The sequence below is a fragment of the Gadus macrocephalus genome, chromosome 11 (genome assembly GCF_031168955.1).
Source record: "Gadus macrocephalus chromosome 11, ASM3116895v1".
Taxonomy (NCBI): Eukaryota; Metazoa; Chordata; class Actinopteri; order Gadiformes; family Gadidae; genus Gadus; species Gadus macrocephalus.
In genome coordinates, this window is record NC_082392.1 from 23,228,989 (window position 1) to 23,247,867 (window position 18,879).

Consider the following 18,879-nt stretch of genomic DNA (forward strand, 5'->3'; position numbering starts at 1 on the left):
TGTTAACTAAGTTCACAGTTCCAAAAAAATGAACTAGTTCATAGTTCTTTTTTTCAATATGTTGCTGTGAACTATTATTTTTTTCCGGTATTTAGAACATTGGATGAAATAGAGTGGTTGAATCAAGTATCGTAGCGAAATACGGTTTCTATCATGTTTTATTGCACATTTAGCGCATTTTGTAAATCCCATCGATTTCTGTTGGAAGACTCATTGCTCGTTGACCGGAAACGTGAAGGGATGATGTTCACGTTTGGTTGTAGTCCTTTCGCTCAGTTCTATACCTACTGTTGAGACAGAGAACCGAGCGAAAAGACTACAACCAAACGTAAACAGCCCCCCTTTCCGTTTCCAGCCAACAACAAGCAATGATTCTATGAGGTATTCTAGTCCGCTCAGCTATGAGCCAGAGAGCTAACGTTATGGACTGTACATATTTATAATTCGAAATTCGTCTCAGCCTTTATACCACAGATACCCTAGGGTCTATAGCATATAACCGCGTTGTCTGATTACAGTTTCATTCATTTTTCACAATTTAACAGCTCTCGTTTTAAAGAATAATCACCGCGTCATTAGTTTCAATGGGAATCGCGGCGGTCTATACTTTCAACATCAAGTGTACATATTTATAATTTGAAATTCGTCCCAGCCTTTATACGACAGATACTATAGCGTCTATAGCATATAACCGCGTTTTCTGATCACAGTTTAATTTAACAGTAAACTGACAACAGCGCAACTGCGAATTAACCACACGGATATAACCATGGCAACCGGTCAAACAACACGGCGTTCTGCGCGCGCATCCGCCGTGTTGATAAACAAATAACCCCCCTATTGAACGAAGTTCAACACTGCCGGCATGCATACACACAAACACACACACACACACACACACACACACACACACACACACACACACACACACACACACACACACACACACAAAAACACACACGCATGATACACACACATGAACACACAAACAAAATAACACACACACATGCCCACGCACAAACACGCGCACACACGCATGCACAAACACACAGAATTAAGATACCTTATTTGAGGTTTCAATTAATTTCATCATTATTCATTTTTGACACTTGTTTTTCAAGGTAACACAATGAACCAAGCATGCCTGTAGTTCTGTTGTTATAAACACACCTTTTCCTCTTCCTTTTTCTCTCAGACTTTCTCTTCTTCTTCTTTCCTTTGGCTAAGTGTCGGGGAGAGACGACCTGGTCCAACGAGAGACTGAAATCAGAGAGAATTAGTGAGGTGGGCTCTGAAGATAACGCCAAACATAAATGGTGTGGAATTTCCAGTCAAAGAAAACATAAGCACAGTCAAAGACTGTGCCCAGGCTTTACTCAATATTTGGTTTATGACTTTGATGACATTCTCCAAAATATATAGAATTCACAGTGTGATTTTGATGGTAACCTTCCATGCATCACTCTCGTGATCAAAATCCAAGTCAAATCAAATCAGATAAAAAATGTGGGTCAACTCAACTATCTCAGTAGTACTTACTGACACTGTTAACATTCCTCAACAGTGAGAATCAAAAATAGCGCGAGAACAGGCTAAGGTTAATTTAGCTAATTTAGGTTAACTAAGCCTGGTGTATATTAATATAGATGACCTGCCACTATGCAATACTGTGGAATAAGGATTACAGCCGATCAACCACCATCCTTCGCCCACCCCACCCAAATGTGTTTAGGAAGCGTTTCAGATTCTAACTCACAATGTGTGTTGTTTCAATTTTCAATAGTTTCAAGGATGGTAGAGAAAATATTCATCTCTTCCTCACGCACGCACTGATGAGCGTACACACACACGCACACACATACACACACTCTTGCAATTTGCTTGGCTCTGTCTATACATTTATCTTACATGATTTCATCATGTTTTCATGATCTTATTTCATCGGCCTGGCTGGCTCTTAGAATAAGGGTTTCTTCATAGTCTACTTCACACTGGCAGGGTCTGTGAAACTGTAGACTCATTAAGGGACTTTCTGTTGAAATACAACAGAGAATGTATTGAGTAGAAAGAAAGAGAAAAGTAGAATTATATTTATAATTCAGCATGTAAGAGTGCTGCTGAGTGAGTTGTAAATAATGTAACCTATTCAAAGAAAAATAAATAAAAAAATTGTCATTACCTCTGCTATTCATTTCAACATAATAGTATCTTCAACAAAGCATAGGCTTCTGGTAAAGTGCTGAAATACCGCCTCCTTATGGCCTAACACCTCCCGTAATATACCCTCTATTTCTAGACAGACATTTTTGCATCCATTATTCCACTGTTCACGGTAACCCAAACAACAGTTCCAGCCACAATGTGGATCTAACTGATCTTGACTGACAGCACCAGCTGATTTTCAGCTCAGTCTGGCTCTATGCTTGGGTTAGGAAGATGCTGTCGTCAAAACGGTTGAGTTTGGCTTCCACATTTGGCAGTTGGGGTCGCATTAGCAACCAAACAAATTACAGCTTATAAAAGACACAGTCACCCCGGTCCCTTGCATGGTATAGAGCACAGTCACACTAGTAACCCAGTTATTGTGGGGAAGGGATTTCAGCCAATGCATAATTGTGTTTTTTTGCCAGTAGCAGCACTTTTTGTTTTGTTTGTATTGTCATTGGATCCTGGTAATAAGAGGGAGAATGAGAGAAGGGTCGATTCCTCATTAGGCTGATGGGGCATGAGGACATTCTATTGATCTTGGATACTGGTTAAAGGCACTCCAGTAGGGCTCCTAAAAGAATAGATATACAAGAATATAAATAAATGATTCTATCTTTTTATCTTAAATTCTTGGTGTATGTTAACGAACATAGTGAGGCGTGGAGGTGCTCATGAGGACCGGTGGGGAGGCTGAACCCTTTAATGGGAATCCTGGCTTGGTGCATTCTCCCAGCCCTGGTGTTTGCTTACTGGGCCAGGCCGGTTGAGGGGGCGACTACAACCCGTATGTTGAATCAGGGACATAAGTACTGGGAGGCGGTTGGCGTGAGCTTGTGGGTTTGTTGATTTGTTAGCGTGTTTTCTTCCCTATCTGTTAGATAGTGTCAGGTAATCACTTTATGTCCTTATATATTTATTTAATAGAGGGAGAACTAATCTTGACAATTTTTAAATTTTATGTATGTTTAAATATTAACATAGTCTTATTCTAGTATAGAGTGTCGGGTAAACTCGACAATCTTTATATTTATGAATTTACATATGTATTAGTTAACATGTATGTCCTCCTTTGGAGAGGGCTTACTGTTTTATATAATATATGCTCTAATCTAGAGCATCGGGTAATATCAACTATCTTCATGTGTTTGTATTCATATATATTTGTTAATCTGTATTTTCTGCATCTTGTGGCAAGGGTGAATTGATGTTGACTGTCTTTATATATTTTTATATATATATATATATATATATATATATATATATATATATATATATATATTTATTTATTTCAAATAAAAAAATATATAATATAATATATTATATATATATATATAATAAAATCTATGTCTAAATACTGCATATCCCCGTGTTTTTTTTCCGTCATCTGCTGGAGAATAGTGTTGAGATCCAGTCAGGAGCGTGTGGAGTGGTGAAGCTCTTGAACGCTCGTGAGCGCTTGTGAACGTTTGTAAAGGCTTGTGAAGGCTTGTGCTGGCCAGTACCTCCTGACTCTTCGGTGGCTCCTGTGCTTGTGGCCCTTGTGTCGCAGGCAGCCGTCCCTCTCCCCCACCTCCACCCTCTGGTCCCTTTGGTCTGAGGCGTACACTGGCCCTCCATCGGTCTGCAGCGGTGGCTGGTCTTCAGTCGTCTCTGAGCTGTTTAGACAACGGGAGACCAGATTCACTCACTTTATTATTTTTATTTTCCATTGAAGTTTCATGTTTCCATGAATTCCCTCATTTCTGGTGTGACATCAAAAAAAGAGATTTGTTTGAACACAGAGATTGGACATTGTAACAATTTTTCTGTAAATTGTTTTTTTACAACCCATTTGTATAATTGGGTTACGGAAGTCAAAATATGTTAATAGCTTGGACAGCTTTGCCCTGCATTATACAATGCAGAGAGTGTTCATATTGAGTCTTCTATCTACTCACCTGGCCTGCACACTGTAACTGTACACAGCCTACCGAGTGGAAATGTTTGTGTATTTATTCCCTCTGTAACTCAGCAGCCCTCCATAAAACTTGAGGTCAGCCCTTCAATATTCAAATGAGCTGGTATTTATAGGCTGCAGCTGCGCTGACATTTGAGAAAAAAAATATGAGTTTCACTTGACTCTCCTTTATTCTGCCCTGTCCGCCATGAATCAGGAATCTAAAGAAGATGAAAGCAATGATTCTATTCTTTTATGGCACATCACTCTGAATAGCAACGTATAAAAGTGCATTTTCTCATATTTCGAAGCAATTTGCAGACCGATTAATTTGTTGTGTGTAAGAAGGTTGTGGCTAAGGTCAATTTAACTTTTACTAGTATATGCATTTAAAACTGCGCACGAGAACGGCGTGATGCAAATATCTCCCGACCCTTTCTATCACCAGGTTAAAATGTGGGCTGCAAAATGGACGACTTAGTTAAGGAACTTAGAGTTATGATTATTTAGTCATGGGAGATTAAATAGCAGTGTCTCCTCTTGTGATTGCAAGGAGAATATAAACGCAGGGATTAAGACCAGAGCTCCACCAAGCCTCCCACCAACAGCCAGTCAAGGGAGAGCAGGGGACCCAACAAGCCCCTGAAAAATGTTAGATTTCACTCCACCTTTATTTGGCAAATATATTATTTTTACATATAAGACCCCAAAGACCCTAAGGTACAATAAAACAGAACTACTAGGAAAAGTTTCCCCCAGCCCTTTCTCCTGATCCTCCCGCCGCTATCTCCAGTGCGCCCGCAAATGATGGAAACGTGAATCAAAGAGAGATAACAGGAGGAGGTGATTGAGACAGATCAACAGGAACAAGGCCTTGGAATATTCCCCTGATTTGCTGATGTTAGACCCGTGTTATTGCAAATGCAAATTTATGTCTGCCTGTTGGATCCACTAATTGGCTGCCTGAGACTTTACAGATGACAATGTGATTTGCAATTCATTACCTTTCACAGGGTAACATACAGCCCCCGACATCAGTAGAACTTGAGCAACAAATATTTTTTTATCAATTTCCCGTTTGTTTTGTCTCCCTCTTTGGTGTGAGGACAAGAGTCTTCTATCCACACTTCTGTCATCTCACTGAGATCTAACAAAATAACAAATGAGAAATGCTGCAGTGTACCTGTTTGAAGTTGACTCAATTGGTGACAATTAGGTTTGATTTCTTTGTCATTATTCATCATTAGTCAGAATTCTACCGAACACAAACACACACAGAAACACAGGGCCGATCTTTGACTCAATGTAGAATTTCCAAAGCATGAGCAATGCTTTACCAATCATAATCCATAGCTGTTTGGCTTCTAGTCGTAGGTTGGAAGGAATTGAAAGACTCAATTCAAAGAACTGCATTGGCAAAAAAATAAAATAAACATCTCCTCCCTCACGCAAACACTGAGCGGATTAAAGAGAAGAACTTGATGATGAAGAATTATGGGGACAGTAATCCTGTAAACCTTGACTGAATGTGTTTACCATAAGACAGGTACGATGGAGTCCCTGGCCAGGAAGGTTGACTCCACAAAGAGTCCTGGAGTTCAGTTTAATGATGTAAGAATCTCTGGTTCTCAAAGTAACAACAGTCATATTTGATTACTTTGGCCTTGAAGGATGTTTTATCGCACACAGTTGAGTATGAACCAGAAAGAAAACAATACTAATTTCATGATGTAGACTTGTAGAAAGAACATTAAAACTATTTGTCTGCTACCTCCTTAACCTTGATTAGCACCTTATATTTCTGTATATTACCAATGGCACCTTATGTGTGGAATACAAAATGCTCTTTGAAGACAATTATGATGCAACAGGCTGGGCAGTAATTAAATATAATCGTCAACCTTGAATATTATTGTATCATGAAATTAAGATATCGAAGCATTATAATACCCAGTCGCTGATATAATTTATTTATGATGGGAAAATGATCCCAAATGTGATGTTTGAAATGTCGGGAGGAAGGAAAGGTCTCATACAAAAAATGCCCATTTACATCAATTCAATGACCCTTAATATAGACCTCTGAAGAATAAGTCCCGCCTCCGAGGCTCCCGGTTCCCTCAGTCAAATGTCTATGGGACCGTGAGCCTCGGAGGCGGGACTTATTCTTCTGAGGTCTATTAGACTGCTTAGAATGGTATTTCGAAATCCATACGCATATCAGGATATTTAGCGTTATGGTGTATAATTCCCCCAGATTTTACTTCATGTGCCAGAGATGGCTGCGAGCAGCCATCACCAGGATAACAGTAATAGTTGGTAAACAATACACACCACAAGCAGGACGGCAGGACTTTTGGATTGCAGGATTTTCAACACAGCATGTTTAGATATTGGGCTACAGAGTGCGTGCCTGTGTGCGTGCGTGTGACCATGTGTGGTACAGTTGTACTCCAGGTCCCTGATAAAGCCACACTATGCTGTCACCAACAGATCAACATGTGCCAGAACATGGTTCCAGGGTTTTAATGTGCTCTAATACTTTTCATCACGTCACTACGGACCACTGGAGCCACAGAAGGGCCCACAGACCTAATCTAGGCCAACACTTCATTGTCCACACCTCATTTAGCAGGTAGGATTGATATGAACTGCCGCAATATCTGCCAAAAAACTCTTGGATAATCTGACAGATGGTTTGGCAAAAACCTACCAAATATTTCTTTCCTTAAAAAGGGTTCCAACTCTTAGCAGCAGCTGATCCATGAGGCCCACAGGACAGACTGCTTTCCCTTTAACAAACGACGCTGGATGGGAAAACCTGTCCTTTCTGTGTGAAGAATGGATGCTAAATAAACTGAGGATTGAACAATAATTTATCATCAAAGCTCGTCTGCACCAACGCTACACCTTTTCCACTCCCAGATTTGTTCATGTGTGAACCTGAATGAATATATACCTTCTTTCCTGTACATAGGGTACAGGACTTTTTGCAATGATACAAATAGCCTTGGTGTTATCATTGTGTACATGCGGTATCAACGAGAACTCCCTAGCAAGCACTAGTCTGTGTCTCATCTTATCTCTGGATGGTTGTATGCTTCAAAGACCTCCACAAGCGGAAGGGTGTGATTCTGAAACCAGATGCTGTTTGGATCAGGATGTATTCCCCAAGTGGAATCACTGATGCACAAACATCGGCCTGGTAGCAGGTATCCTGTACTGTAGTCACAGCCTGTATACTGATGGTATACACTATGCTGAACACACAGTTCCAAAATAATCTAAGAGCTCTGGTCCGCTTATGTATGAATATGCTTTTACAATCATTCATGATGTACAAAAATAAATAGAAAAGTACAGAATAGCCATATTAAATATTAACATGAGTTACTAGCCTGATGCACCAGGTACCTATACTTGATAGTAAACATAAATACAAATTCATATATACAAATACTACTGATGATTCAGTCCCGCCAAAGAAAATCTACACTGAGAACACTCCCAGCATGTAGACTGAACTGGGGATTTCTCCAACTATTTATTTGGTAGAATTAGGGTGCCATGGTCCATGAGCAGTTTGGAACACATCCCATTGAATTCTGTGAACATCCACACCTAATGGAGCAAATAACAGCTCAGCAGGGGTGCAAGGGATCTGCAGAGAGATCGATAGCTCAGACCAAATCTGAGATCAAACCTAAAAACAAGACACTATCCGGCCATTTCAAAGGTCCAGTTTAGGACATGTAAATGGTATTTGTTTTTTTCTGTATCAATACTGTACAAGACAATCGCCAAATAAATGGACTGGTAATATTTTCTGCCACTTTCAACCATATGTATGAATCCAAATACATTTGTATTACAGCCAATTACATACTACATAAAGTACTAAGAAAAATGCTTAGATGGAGATTCATGTGTGTATCTGTGTCTGTTTCTGTCGGCATTTGAGCATGTGAGTATGTGTGATAGAGAGAGAGATCTAAAATATGCGCAAGAGAGGGTGAAAGTAGAGAGTAAATGAGAGACAGAGAGAGTGTGACAGAGAGAGAGACAGACAATGAGAGAGAGAGACCCTCTATGCCTCATCACTCCATAGGTAATCGTATAGTTCCCCAGCACCCTTAGCTGTTCAGAAAGGCACACTAGTTTCATTATCTATGTCACAGCTAACAGTAACAATTGATAATCATTATGTTAGAAATAATGGTAGTAGAGCTCCTCGCCAGAGAAACATGATCTAGTGCCATAATTAACAGTCCAAGCTGTGAGCTGCTCCACGGCACAGTGGTTAAACTACACTGAACTCTATGAACACCTTCATCAACACCTACAGAAGACCGTCATGGTTTAATTGCATTCATCCTTTTAGCTGCTGAACAATCTTTTAATGGCATTTGGAGAAAATTTATTGAAAAATGTATATTGTTTTTTTTAAACATATATATATATATATATATATATATATTGTTGTGGTCCTGGCTCCAAAATTATTTAAAATGAGCAACATACTTTGCTTCACTGTCTATGCCGTACCCTATTTCACTCCCAGACTCCAAAGCCATTTTAGATGTGTCTAATTGCATCAATAGATGTATATTAAACTACTGTGACATTTCTACTGCAGAATTCAAATTCATTTGGGTAGCTATGATGGACCTGGACCGTCCATGCAGGCCCGCCGACAGGGGGGGACAAACGGGTACGTTGTCCCGGGCCCTGGACTGGCCCTGGAATGGGGGGCCCCCATGAAGTTGGGATTAATCATTGCATGTATACTTCAAAATGTGTTGATTTAGAGAAGAAAAGTGCTTTATTTGCATTCAATTAATGACTCCTAGATTGTTTGCCTTCATTGCCCTTGAAAAAACGGCCAATAACCCCCTATCACCCCTATGCCAAAATGGTTTGGTCTTTGGAGAAGAAAAAATACGACATCATTCCATTAGTGGTCAGTGCGCGAGTTGATTCAACATGCACAAGTCAGGAGCCCTGAAAAAAAAAGAAAGGCGAAAAAGAGAGGAAGAAGCCGAAAGCCTGAGGGGATCTCTTTATAAATATTTCAGAAAAGACTCAGGTGATGCTGCAGGTACCAGTAAAGGCAGCTGTGCAGCACAGCCAGGTAAGACACGGCCAACTTTTTCCAGCCCCGTCGTCAAGTAACACAGGCACAGGCGGGGTGTCAAACATATTAGCGCAGCACCACATGAGCAAGTCACACGGAGATCAATATCAGACAGACAGGGGGCATTGAATAATTTGATAACCACAACGGCTTTATTACACTGTGTTTCATACGCCTATATCTAATTGAATCTTAGAATATGCACATTACCCCGCAAATAGGCCCATGTCCAAATCAAATGTTTCAGGCAGGCACGCGCTGCGCACTCCAATCAGGCTGAATTGATTTGAGAATCATTCCCAGTCAGCTGAATTACAGCCAGTGTAACGCGGCTCATGGTTTAAAATAAGCCAGTGGCATGGCAACATGTGAAATTGCCATTTAGATAGAGTTGGATGTAACGAATGGGTTATAAACGTGACGTTTTGGGGTAGCCTGTAACTTAGTTTCTGATTGCCGTTAACTTGAAACTCGCCAGATGAATGGGCTCCGCCTTGTTCCCCAAACATTCTCTGGAAGTTCAGCGGACATAAACGCGGGTCTGGCAATAAATAAAAGTACCCTTGACATGATTCCCCTTGGTCAAGTGAAAAATGGTCGATGAAATGTGCAGTTAATGAGCTCTAAGTGAATACAATAGCGTGAGTTTTATTGTGATATGATTCTGAAAGCCATAACTTCACTCAGTCCATATCCATAGCCTATCCAATTAAAGTTGTAAATAATCCTTTTGGTTTATCCGTAATAAATGGGCTTGTCATCCCGACGTCATGCGTTTGGGAGCTGCACAAGGGAATTCTGTGGTTGTGTTTCGGCGTTTGACAATTTTGGGAACAAAAAAAAAAACCTTAGATTTTTTAACTTTTGTAGTCTTTGGGATAGAGTTAGCCAAGTTGATCAGTCTATTCTTTTCTGTGTTAAATCGTCAAATTAAGGGGTTTTCAATTTGTTCTTTTTTAAATGGTTCATTTTGACCCCTGTTAATTTCGATATAGCCCTTTTTTATCGAAATATGTTCACCTTTATAGGAGAGGCTAGAGAGGATGAGAGAGAAGAAGAACAGGCTACCAAACAGGATGAGAGAGAGGAAGAACAGGCTACCAAAGAGGATGAGAGAGAGGAAGAACAGGCTACCAGTGAGATAGAGGAAGAACAGGCTACCAGTGAGAGAGAAGGGGAGGAGAGTGAAGGGAGAGAGAGAGAGAAAGACACAGTGATTCAGGAGGAGTGGATCCATCCCCCAGAGTAGAGGAAGAGTCAGAGGTTACCAGTGAGAGACAAAGTCACAGCGAAGGAGGAGGGGCTCATTCCCCTGATTACCATGACCCTGCATTATGGCCAGCAAAAATGGAAGATGCTGACAGAGTAACCGTTGTGCGTGCAATGGCGAAAAGAATCCCATTTTCAGAGATGGCAAAAGAGTTGCCAGCAGATGCAGAAGGCAGGGCATTTCCCCACTATTTAACATATTCTTCCTCTCACAATGGACGGGAAAAAAACGATAGGGACTGGATTCTCTATAGCAGGACGAAGAAAGCCTTATTTTGCCTTCCATGTTTACTTTTCTCTCATGAAGTAGAGAAAAGGTCAACAAGTGCACTAAATTCTACAAATGGGATGCAGATTTCCAAAGTCAAATGCAAAAAATTATATGAAAGATTCCCAGAACATGAAAGAAATGTGGCACACAAACATTGCTATTGGAAATGGAAAAACCTGCAACATTCTGTCTTGCATACAGCTGGAATTGATAGTGAACAACAGAAATTGCTGGACACAGAAATTGAAAAAAACAAAGCACTACTGAAGCGACTGCTGGATGTGACCCTGTACTTGGCCTTCAGAAATATGCCATTCAGGGGCAGCTCAAACAAAATTGATGAACCAGATAATGGTAATTTCATGGGCTTAATTGAGCTATTATCGAGGTATGACGCTGTCCTAAAGGATCATGTGGAAAAAATCAGACAGCAGCGGCTACAGGGCAAAAGGCTGCAAGCACATTGCAGCCTTTTTTTCCAAAAAAAACAGGAGAGGAAATAGCCAACATGATGGAGGAAGCACTTGACCAGCATGGAATAGACCTAGCTGATTGTAGGGGTCAGTGCTATGACAATGGTGCAAACATGGCTGGAAAGGTGAAAGGGGTGCAAGCGCGCATACTAGATAAGAACCCCTTGGCCAAATTCTCCCCATGTGCATCTCACACCTTAAACTTGGTTGGTGTCCATGCTGCCAGAGCTTGCCCAGAAGTTGATCTTTTCTTTGGCTTTGTAAATCAGCTGTACAAACTGTTCAGTGGAAGTCCTCAACGGTGGGGAATCCTCAAAAAGGTTTTGGGATGTTCTCTTCACCTCTTATCAGACACGCGATGGAGTGCTCGGATTGAAGCTGTGCGCCCAGTGGCAAAACATTTGCCAAGCGTGATACAGGCACTTGACACACTCATTTCAACAGGAAACCTGAGCAATGACACAAAAGCTGAGGCACATGGGCTGAAAACCTACTTTGAATCCTTTAATGCTGTCTTGCTCCTCACATTTTGGACGAAGGTGCTACAATGTATCGAGGACAGGAACATTATAAGTCAGTCCTCAACAATCTCATTGGATGTCCAAGCAGCTAATATTAAAGAGTTGGAGGGGGAGATTGCATTATTGCGTTCCTCTTGGAACAATTTTTTGAAAGAGGCAACTGCTGTTGCCACTGACATGGGCATCAGTGCCAAGATTGAAGTGAAGACTCGAAAGAGGAAACGCTTTTTTGATGAGCAACAGACAGAGACAGAGGTGCAAAGCCCAGAGGACCTCTTTCGGGACAAAGTGTTTAATGCTGCAATGGACAGTATAATGTCCCACTTAGAAACAAGATTTCAATCCATGCAGCAGATCTGCAGTGAGTTCTGTGTCCTCTGGAAGTTCAGGGAGATGCCGGAGGACAGCATCAAGGAAGCCTGCAAAAATCTCACTGAAAAGTACAAGAGTGACCTGACGGAGTCCCTTCAAGACCAAATCCTGCACATTAAAAAAATATACAGTGCAACATTCAAAGAAAATCTTGGATCCCTGGATCTTTTGAATGCCATATACGAAATGGGGCTTCAGAGCATTTATGGGGACCTCTGCATTTTGCTCAGGATCTTCCTGTCCATGCCTGTGACTGTGGCTGGAGGTGAGCGAGCCTTCCGCAAATTGAAGCTAATGAAAAACTACTTGCGCTCAAAGATGTCACAGGAGAGGCTCGACGGGCTGGCAATGCTTTCCATAGAGCACAAGCTTGCAAAGAAGCTGGACTTCAATGACCTCATTGATGACTTTGCCACCACAAAAGTCCGGCGCATGGCATTTCGCACCTAAATAGTTGCACACAAAGTTAATGTTAAAATGTTAAAATAAATTGTTTGTTGAGTAATGAGTATTTTTTTGAATTTCCGTCATTTAAGGGTAGGGTAGGGACTGAGAAAGTAGAGGTGTGTGTGTTTTTTTTTTTGGGGGGGGGGGGGCCCATTGAGAGAATTTTGCCCTGCGTCCATGCGTTGCATTATGGAAAGGCAGGAGGGTAGAAGTGGAGAGAAATTGTATGGCTAGTCACAGCCAATCACAGAGTTTTGTTGGTCCGATCTGTATGTAATGTCCCATCAGAAATGGAACAAATATCCAACATTACCCCCTGCAACTTTGACAATCCATTTGACTGTATAATATAACACAATGTCCTGTTTCTTTAAGTTGTATGCTGTAAAGTATATTTTATACTCATGGCTAAAGCTAGTATTATTTGCAAGTATAACATAAGCATTTCATAGGGGTTATTTCTATTTTTTCTGCACTTTTTTAAAATCGCATATTCATGTAAAAAATAAACTATATTGATATTTTCGTCACATTACAAGATGACTGGCCATGATGAGAGGTTGTTTTGAACATGTGTATTAAATATGTGACACATTTTGAGGAGAACACGGCACGGTGAGTTCACTCCCATCGACCGCGGCCGTCTGTTAGCCTCACAAAGGTGAGTCAGCCCACTCCCAGTGAGCCACAGTCACTTTGAAGACAAGTCGGTTTGGTTTATTCAATTATTTTGTCCCAGTGATAGAATGGGAGCAACATAATGGCTTGATTAATTCCCTTATCACACTGAGCACAAAGAGTAATTACAACCAAATCCATCGCTCGTAGCCACACATCAATCAAATTACATGCCGTCTCCCACTCCAACCGCAATCCCAGGCAAACACAGTAAATTAGCAGATTGTCTGCGATTCACCCCTGACCATGAAAGTGTTTACCTGAGAGCCGTGCCTGCAGGGTACACTCAGCCAAAAGGTCACACCATACTTGATTGGATACCTTGGAAGGCTGATGTATTTCTGATCGAGTGAAGACGCCAATTACCTGACAGCCTGAAGGTCATCCAGGGTCATCCAGGGGTCGCGGTCAACGACTTGGCCCAAAGTAATTGGTACGTTCATATAGCAATAAAGATTTGCTGGTGAATTATAACCCTCTGGTGGCTCCACTGCAGGGACTCTCACATTGTCAAATTATATTAAGTTGATATGCATGTAATCAGATGATTCAGAATTCTATGACTCACTTTCAGAATAAAATACATGGATCCAATTATTTGCTTTACATTTACTGTGACCGAATAAGGGATTATTAGGACTTTAAAAGGTTTAAAAGGGTCACCAAGGCTTTTAGAGATTTAACTATTGGTAACACGGCTATGTGTGTTAAAGACACGCTAGAGGAGAAAAAGATTGATACAGCCAGGAAACAACACACTGACCAGGCTAACCATCATAACAAGGTGTTTGTGAGGACTTAAGACCTCATCACATGATCACATCACTCATGGAGAGTTTGCGCAATGGCAACACAATGTTCACAAACTATTTATCTCAAAATGAATAAGTCAGAAGAAGGCCGTTAGCCTTTGCAGGTTAGAAGGTTATGCCTACTACCAACTACCAAACTATTTCCATGGGACTAGGTTTACTTTAGTTAAATGGGTCTACACCCAGCAAATAGTTTTTACAGATCGAACTGAAGTTTGGTTGAACACCAATCAGATGTGTTTATCGTAGTCCTACAGACAGCACTCCTCATTGTTAGACCCAGAGCAAAAAGCCACCACATGCTAATAGAAGGTACTTCTTCACCATAGCAACATTGACTCCATTGTTAATTCTTCACTCAGGCTGGTGTTGTTTCAGCAGCCAGCCCACTGGACTTATCACAACGGGGGTACAGCCACAGCAAGTGGAATAATCAACCTCAATTCAGCTCCCCGCTCCTGGTAGGAAAGCACAGAACAGATTTCCTTCTGGGCCGTCAGCACAGCAGCCTTTCTTGGCACACAACAATAGCCACCATGAGGAACCCAGAGGGGTATTCCACGAACGGAGGTTTAACAAACACAGCGTTAACGCTGAACTCTAGGTTGATTGACCCTGTGCCAACTAAACCAGAGCTGTCGGTTCCACCGCACGGGTTATGCATTAGTTCTATCAACACGGGGTTGGTTAACACAGGGTTGTGCGCGTTCACGCCAAACCTATAAAGACGTGATGTATGGATCATGGAAACCCTGATCAAAATGGCGAAACGGGCCGCTTATTTCAATGAAATGGGTCTCCAGGTTCTCCTGGAGAGCTATGACGAGGAGAAGGACATTATCACAAGAAAAGGGAACGCTAAAGCCTCTGCAACCCAGAAAACCAAAGCCTGCCAGCGGATCGCTGACCACGTAAATGCGTAAGTTATATGTCTAAAGCATGATCCTTAATATTTGAGCCATGAATCGATTAATATCTCAGAAAAGCATTCTTAATGTTCCTACCACATAACCCTTTTCTTCTAAAAAAATATGTACTCCGATGGGTATAAAAACATCATACAAACTGGTAAGCTTTTCCCACCATCGTATTGGTATATCTTGTCAGTCCAGCATTTAAATTGTCATACCATATTTGTCACTTTTTTTTAAGCCAATCGTAAAAAGGCAGACAGTCTGCAGACTTGATCTGGCCCTCAAATTGTCATGACCCCGGTGGAGGAGCTGGCCATAGACATAAATTCAGGGCGCCTTGGTATGGAGGGGGTACCTGGAGGTACCTCCTCAGAGAGTCAGGGGCCATGTGAGGGTACCCCACTGGTTGAATGTAGGTTTTTCTGTTTTTCTTGTATTTTAGATTTTGTTTGTCTTCGAAGTAACACATGCAAACCGTGTGCTTGCCACAGCGCAAATGTTCCAAATGGTTTTTTTTGGTAACTGGGTAGTAACCTAAAAGTGACAATTCATCAACTTCACAGATCAAGATGGATAAGTGCTTGCAATGGAGCCGCCGGCTACGATCGAACATTCTCCAGTGGATATAAGTCCGTCAGGACTATTTTATACTTTCTTTTGTTAGTGCCTCTCGGCATACTCCACCAATATTGCTCTTTGTATGATAGGAGTCCGATGACAATCTTGGTCCCGACGTGGATGGGTCATCTGAAAGGACTGAGATGTGCTCATCATCTCCAACATTATAGAGAAAACTCCCATTTGCAAAAAACGGAGGGCTACGCAAATAGTTTGGAGTGAACTGAGGCCAGGTCCTCGATTGGTAGTGTTGGCTATGTAAGGCAGGAGAAGGATATTTAAATATATTAAAGATTTGCGCAACAATCTATATCTCTCCAGCAAAAAGTCATCCGGATATGCCAAGATGTCGAGCCGTGGTCTTATTAATCGCTCCCGTTGGTTTGCACGAATAATTTGCACTCCGATACCACCTCTCATCAATAGGGCATGCCATTGTGAACACATGAAATCTGCGGTGAACGCGGGTTTAAATACCCAAAACCGGGTTATGTTCCAAACTTAACCTGCGCAAAACCTGCTCCGACCAGGTTTGATTCAGAGCATATGTTTCGATAGTAACTAACATACCGTGTTCATTTTGGAACGGGAAACCTAGGGTTACCGCAAACCCTGGGTTAACTTACCCGGTTATGTGATAAAACCGACTTTGTGGAATCCCCCTCTGGCTGTTGAGGAGTTTGTTTGAATACAAACGCATCATCGTTGACATTATCGTCTTCAATGTCACACAAAATTCGACAACCATAGAGACAACCATAGAATCCAAACAAAACAAGAAAAATAGACGTCTCAACTGAACACGACGTTCACATGAATGCGCGGCCGTGATTTCTTTCCTTCCTCCTCACAACGACCTCCTGCTCCTCCTAAAGTGTGTCAATTAACGTGACCCTCTTCCAAATCAAGTTAGCCATGATTATTAGGTTCTTTGTCGGGGGTGAAGGAAAAGGCGCAGGGAGTTGGAACTGCAGGAAACACAGTTGGGTTTAATTAGTGCGTTTCCTGCTCTTCTTGTTGCACGTTGGACGAGCAGACAAGCGAAGAGTCTGCTGCAGATGCTGCTAATGTGTGTGTGGAGTAGCCTCCAGTGTGAGCAGTAATCACCACGCAGCCGGTGACCAATTAGCAAACACGAGGCTACGTCAACCGAAACGAGTGCCACTTGAGCACCAGCGAACAGTATGTAGACGTGGAGGTGTTACCACACCTCCAGAGGATGCGAACTCTAAGGGCTACAGACAGATATATGAGGATATATTTAACATTAAGAGATTTAACGGTGAATCAGCATTAGAAGAGTGAGACAACCAGCAGTGGAAAAGTGTGTTGACGGTGTAGGTGTACATCTATTGCAAATCAATTGACTTGAAATAAAGTTTTCAGTTCTTATTCCAATGTACTAAATAATGAACTTTTTACGGAGCAGAGGGGTTATAAGTACTCCCAGTAATTGATGCACAATGAATAATGGCCTACAGTTTGTGTCCATTTTGAAATTATGTTTGAAAATCACTATTATAAGACATTCTTTAATTAAAACACTGGCTGCATCCGAATACTCATACTTGCATACTATATAGTATGAATTTTGTAGTACGCAAAAAATATAGCGCGTCCGAATACTCAGTATGCATTCTGTAGTACGGAAGACGTTTCCGAATGCGTACTACCAGAGAATGTCTAATATGAGGAGAACTGGCACTCGCGGGTTAGTTCCGGTTTTCTGGACTGGTTGCAGTAATAATCTTTAACCACGCGGGGCGCTCGTAGGCGAGTCCAGAATGAATGGGAGCCAACAGGGTTTTATCCTCAGAATCCACTTTTCTCACGATGTAATTTTTTGTCAAGTAATTTGAAAGTTGCTATCAAAGGGTGGGGCTAAGATAATAAACTCAGCTGAATATTGCATTTTTTAAGGTCACGTATCTGTTCTAAAAGGGCGTTAAAAACATGCGATGACGTCACACACTGTAATACTGTCAGAGGTACTGCTTTACGGCAGTTTCTAAAGCACTTCCCTTTTCCCGCAACGATAACACCAGCTGTTGGAGGTAAGGCTTTTTTTTGCTTAATACCCTAGTTAGAGTTTTAGTGAGCTAATGTAAAAAAAAGAAATGCGCAAATGTTTTACATATGTATGTTACTTACAGAGAGTGTTTTTTCTAATCCTCACTAGTGCCGATGATAAAGCTTTTTTTTTAGTAACGATTATGAGCCATTTCTTTCTCCTAAAATAGAAACCTGGATTAGAATCATAATTTTAAAGGTCCCATGACATGCTATTTTATGTATTCTTTAATATAGGTATTAGTGGGCAACTAACACAGTATTCAAAGACGTTCCCTAAATTCAGCCGTGGTGCAGAGTTACAGCCACTCCGAGCCAGTCACACATTGAGCTTCCCCCAAATGCGCTGTTTCGGTGGGCGTGTCAAGGAGGAGGGTGGGGGTGTGGCCCTGAGCAGCTTGCAGCCACCATGCGCTCTGTTTACAGTGGATGTATCGCAATGGCGAGGCGCACACAGCCTTTAGCCGTGTTCTGTAAATATTCTAGAACACACGGGAGTCCTGGAGCTCTATATCTAAATATTATCATATAGCCTACACAGATATCTATATCATATAATATATATTATCACGGCCAAAAGCTGTGTGAGCCGATATTATGAATCTCAAACAACCGCGTTGGGTTCTCCGACGTTCCTGGTTCTTCAACGTCCACATCAATGTGAATACACACACTGTAACGCAAGTGTTTCTTGTCGGTTCTTTGACGTGTCTTGTATTTCCACAACGAGACTGTCGTGGGGGTTATCTGAGCCATGGTTGAGAAGGAATTGGGGGAAAGGAACTTTGGTTTGACTCGCTGAAGTACATGAACTGCGACATGCCGCCGGTTGCCGCGAGGCACCATCGCCCGGCAGCGGGCAGCCGGCAGCAGGCAGCACGCGGTTCAGTCGACTTCAGGTTGATGTGAAAGTGGAAGAACCAGAGACGTCGCAGAACCCGACAAAGTCGTTTGTGATTCATAATATCGTCTGGAGGCGCACACAATATGTTATATGATATAGATATCTATGTATATGATATTATTTAGATATAGAGCTCCAGGACTGTAACGCAAGTGTTGTACACTTCCTTGTTATTTGGATAACCGTTCTGCTGTTGGTGTGATGGCGCATAACACGTCGGACTCTCGTCTCTGGTATTTCTACAACGAGACT

General features: G+C 41.6%; 1 protein-coding gene across 2 annotated transcripts in view; it reads right to left on the reverse strand.

The window, feature by feature from the left end:
• srrm4 (serine/arginine repetitive matrix 4) overlaps positions 1-18,879 on the reverse strand; it is a 62,524-nt gene that overhangs the window by 9,754 nt on the left and 33,891 nt on the right. The window contains exons 2-3 of one of the 2 annotated variants that reach the window (XM_060066011.1): positions 3,711-3,863; positions 1,171-1,260 (exon numbers count right to left, since the gene is read on the reverse strand). In XM_060066011.1, the coding sequence (XP_059921994.1) occupies positions 1,171-1,260; positions 3,711-3,863 (243 nt within the window). The remainder of the gene's footprint in view (positions 1-1,170; positions 1,261-3,710; positions 3,864-18,879) is intronic. The other variant, XM_060066012.1, reaches the window with a different exon arrangement.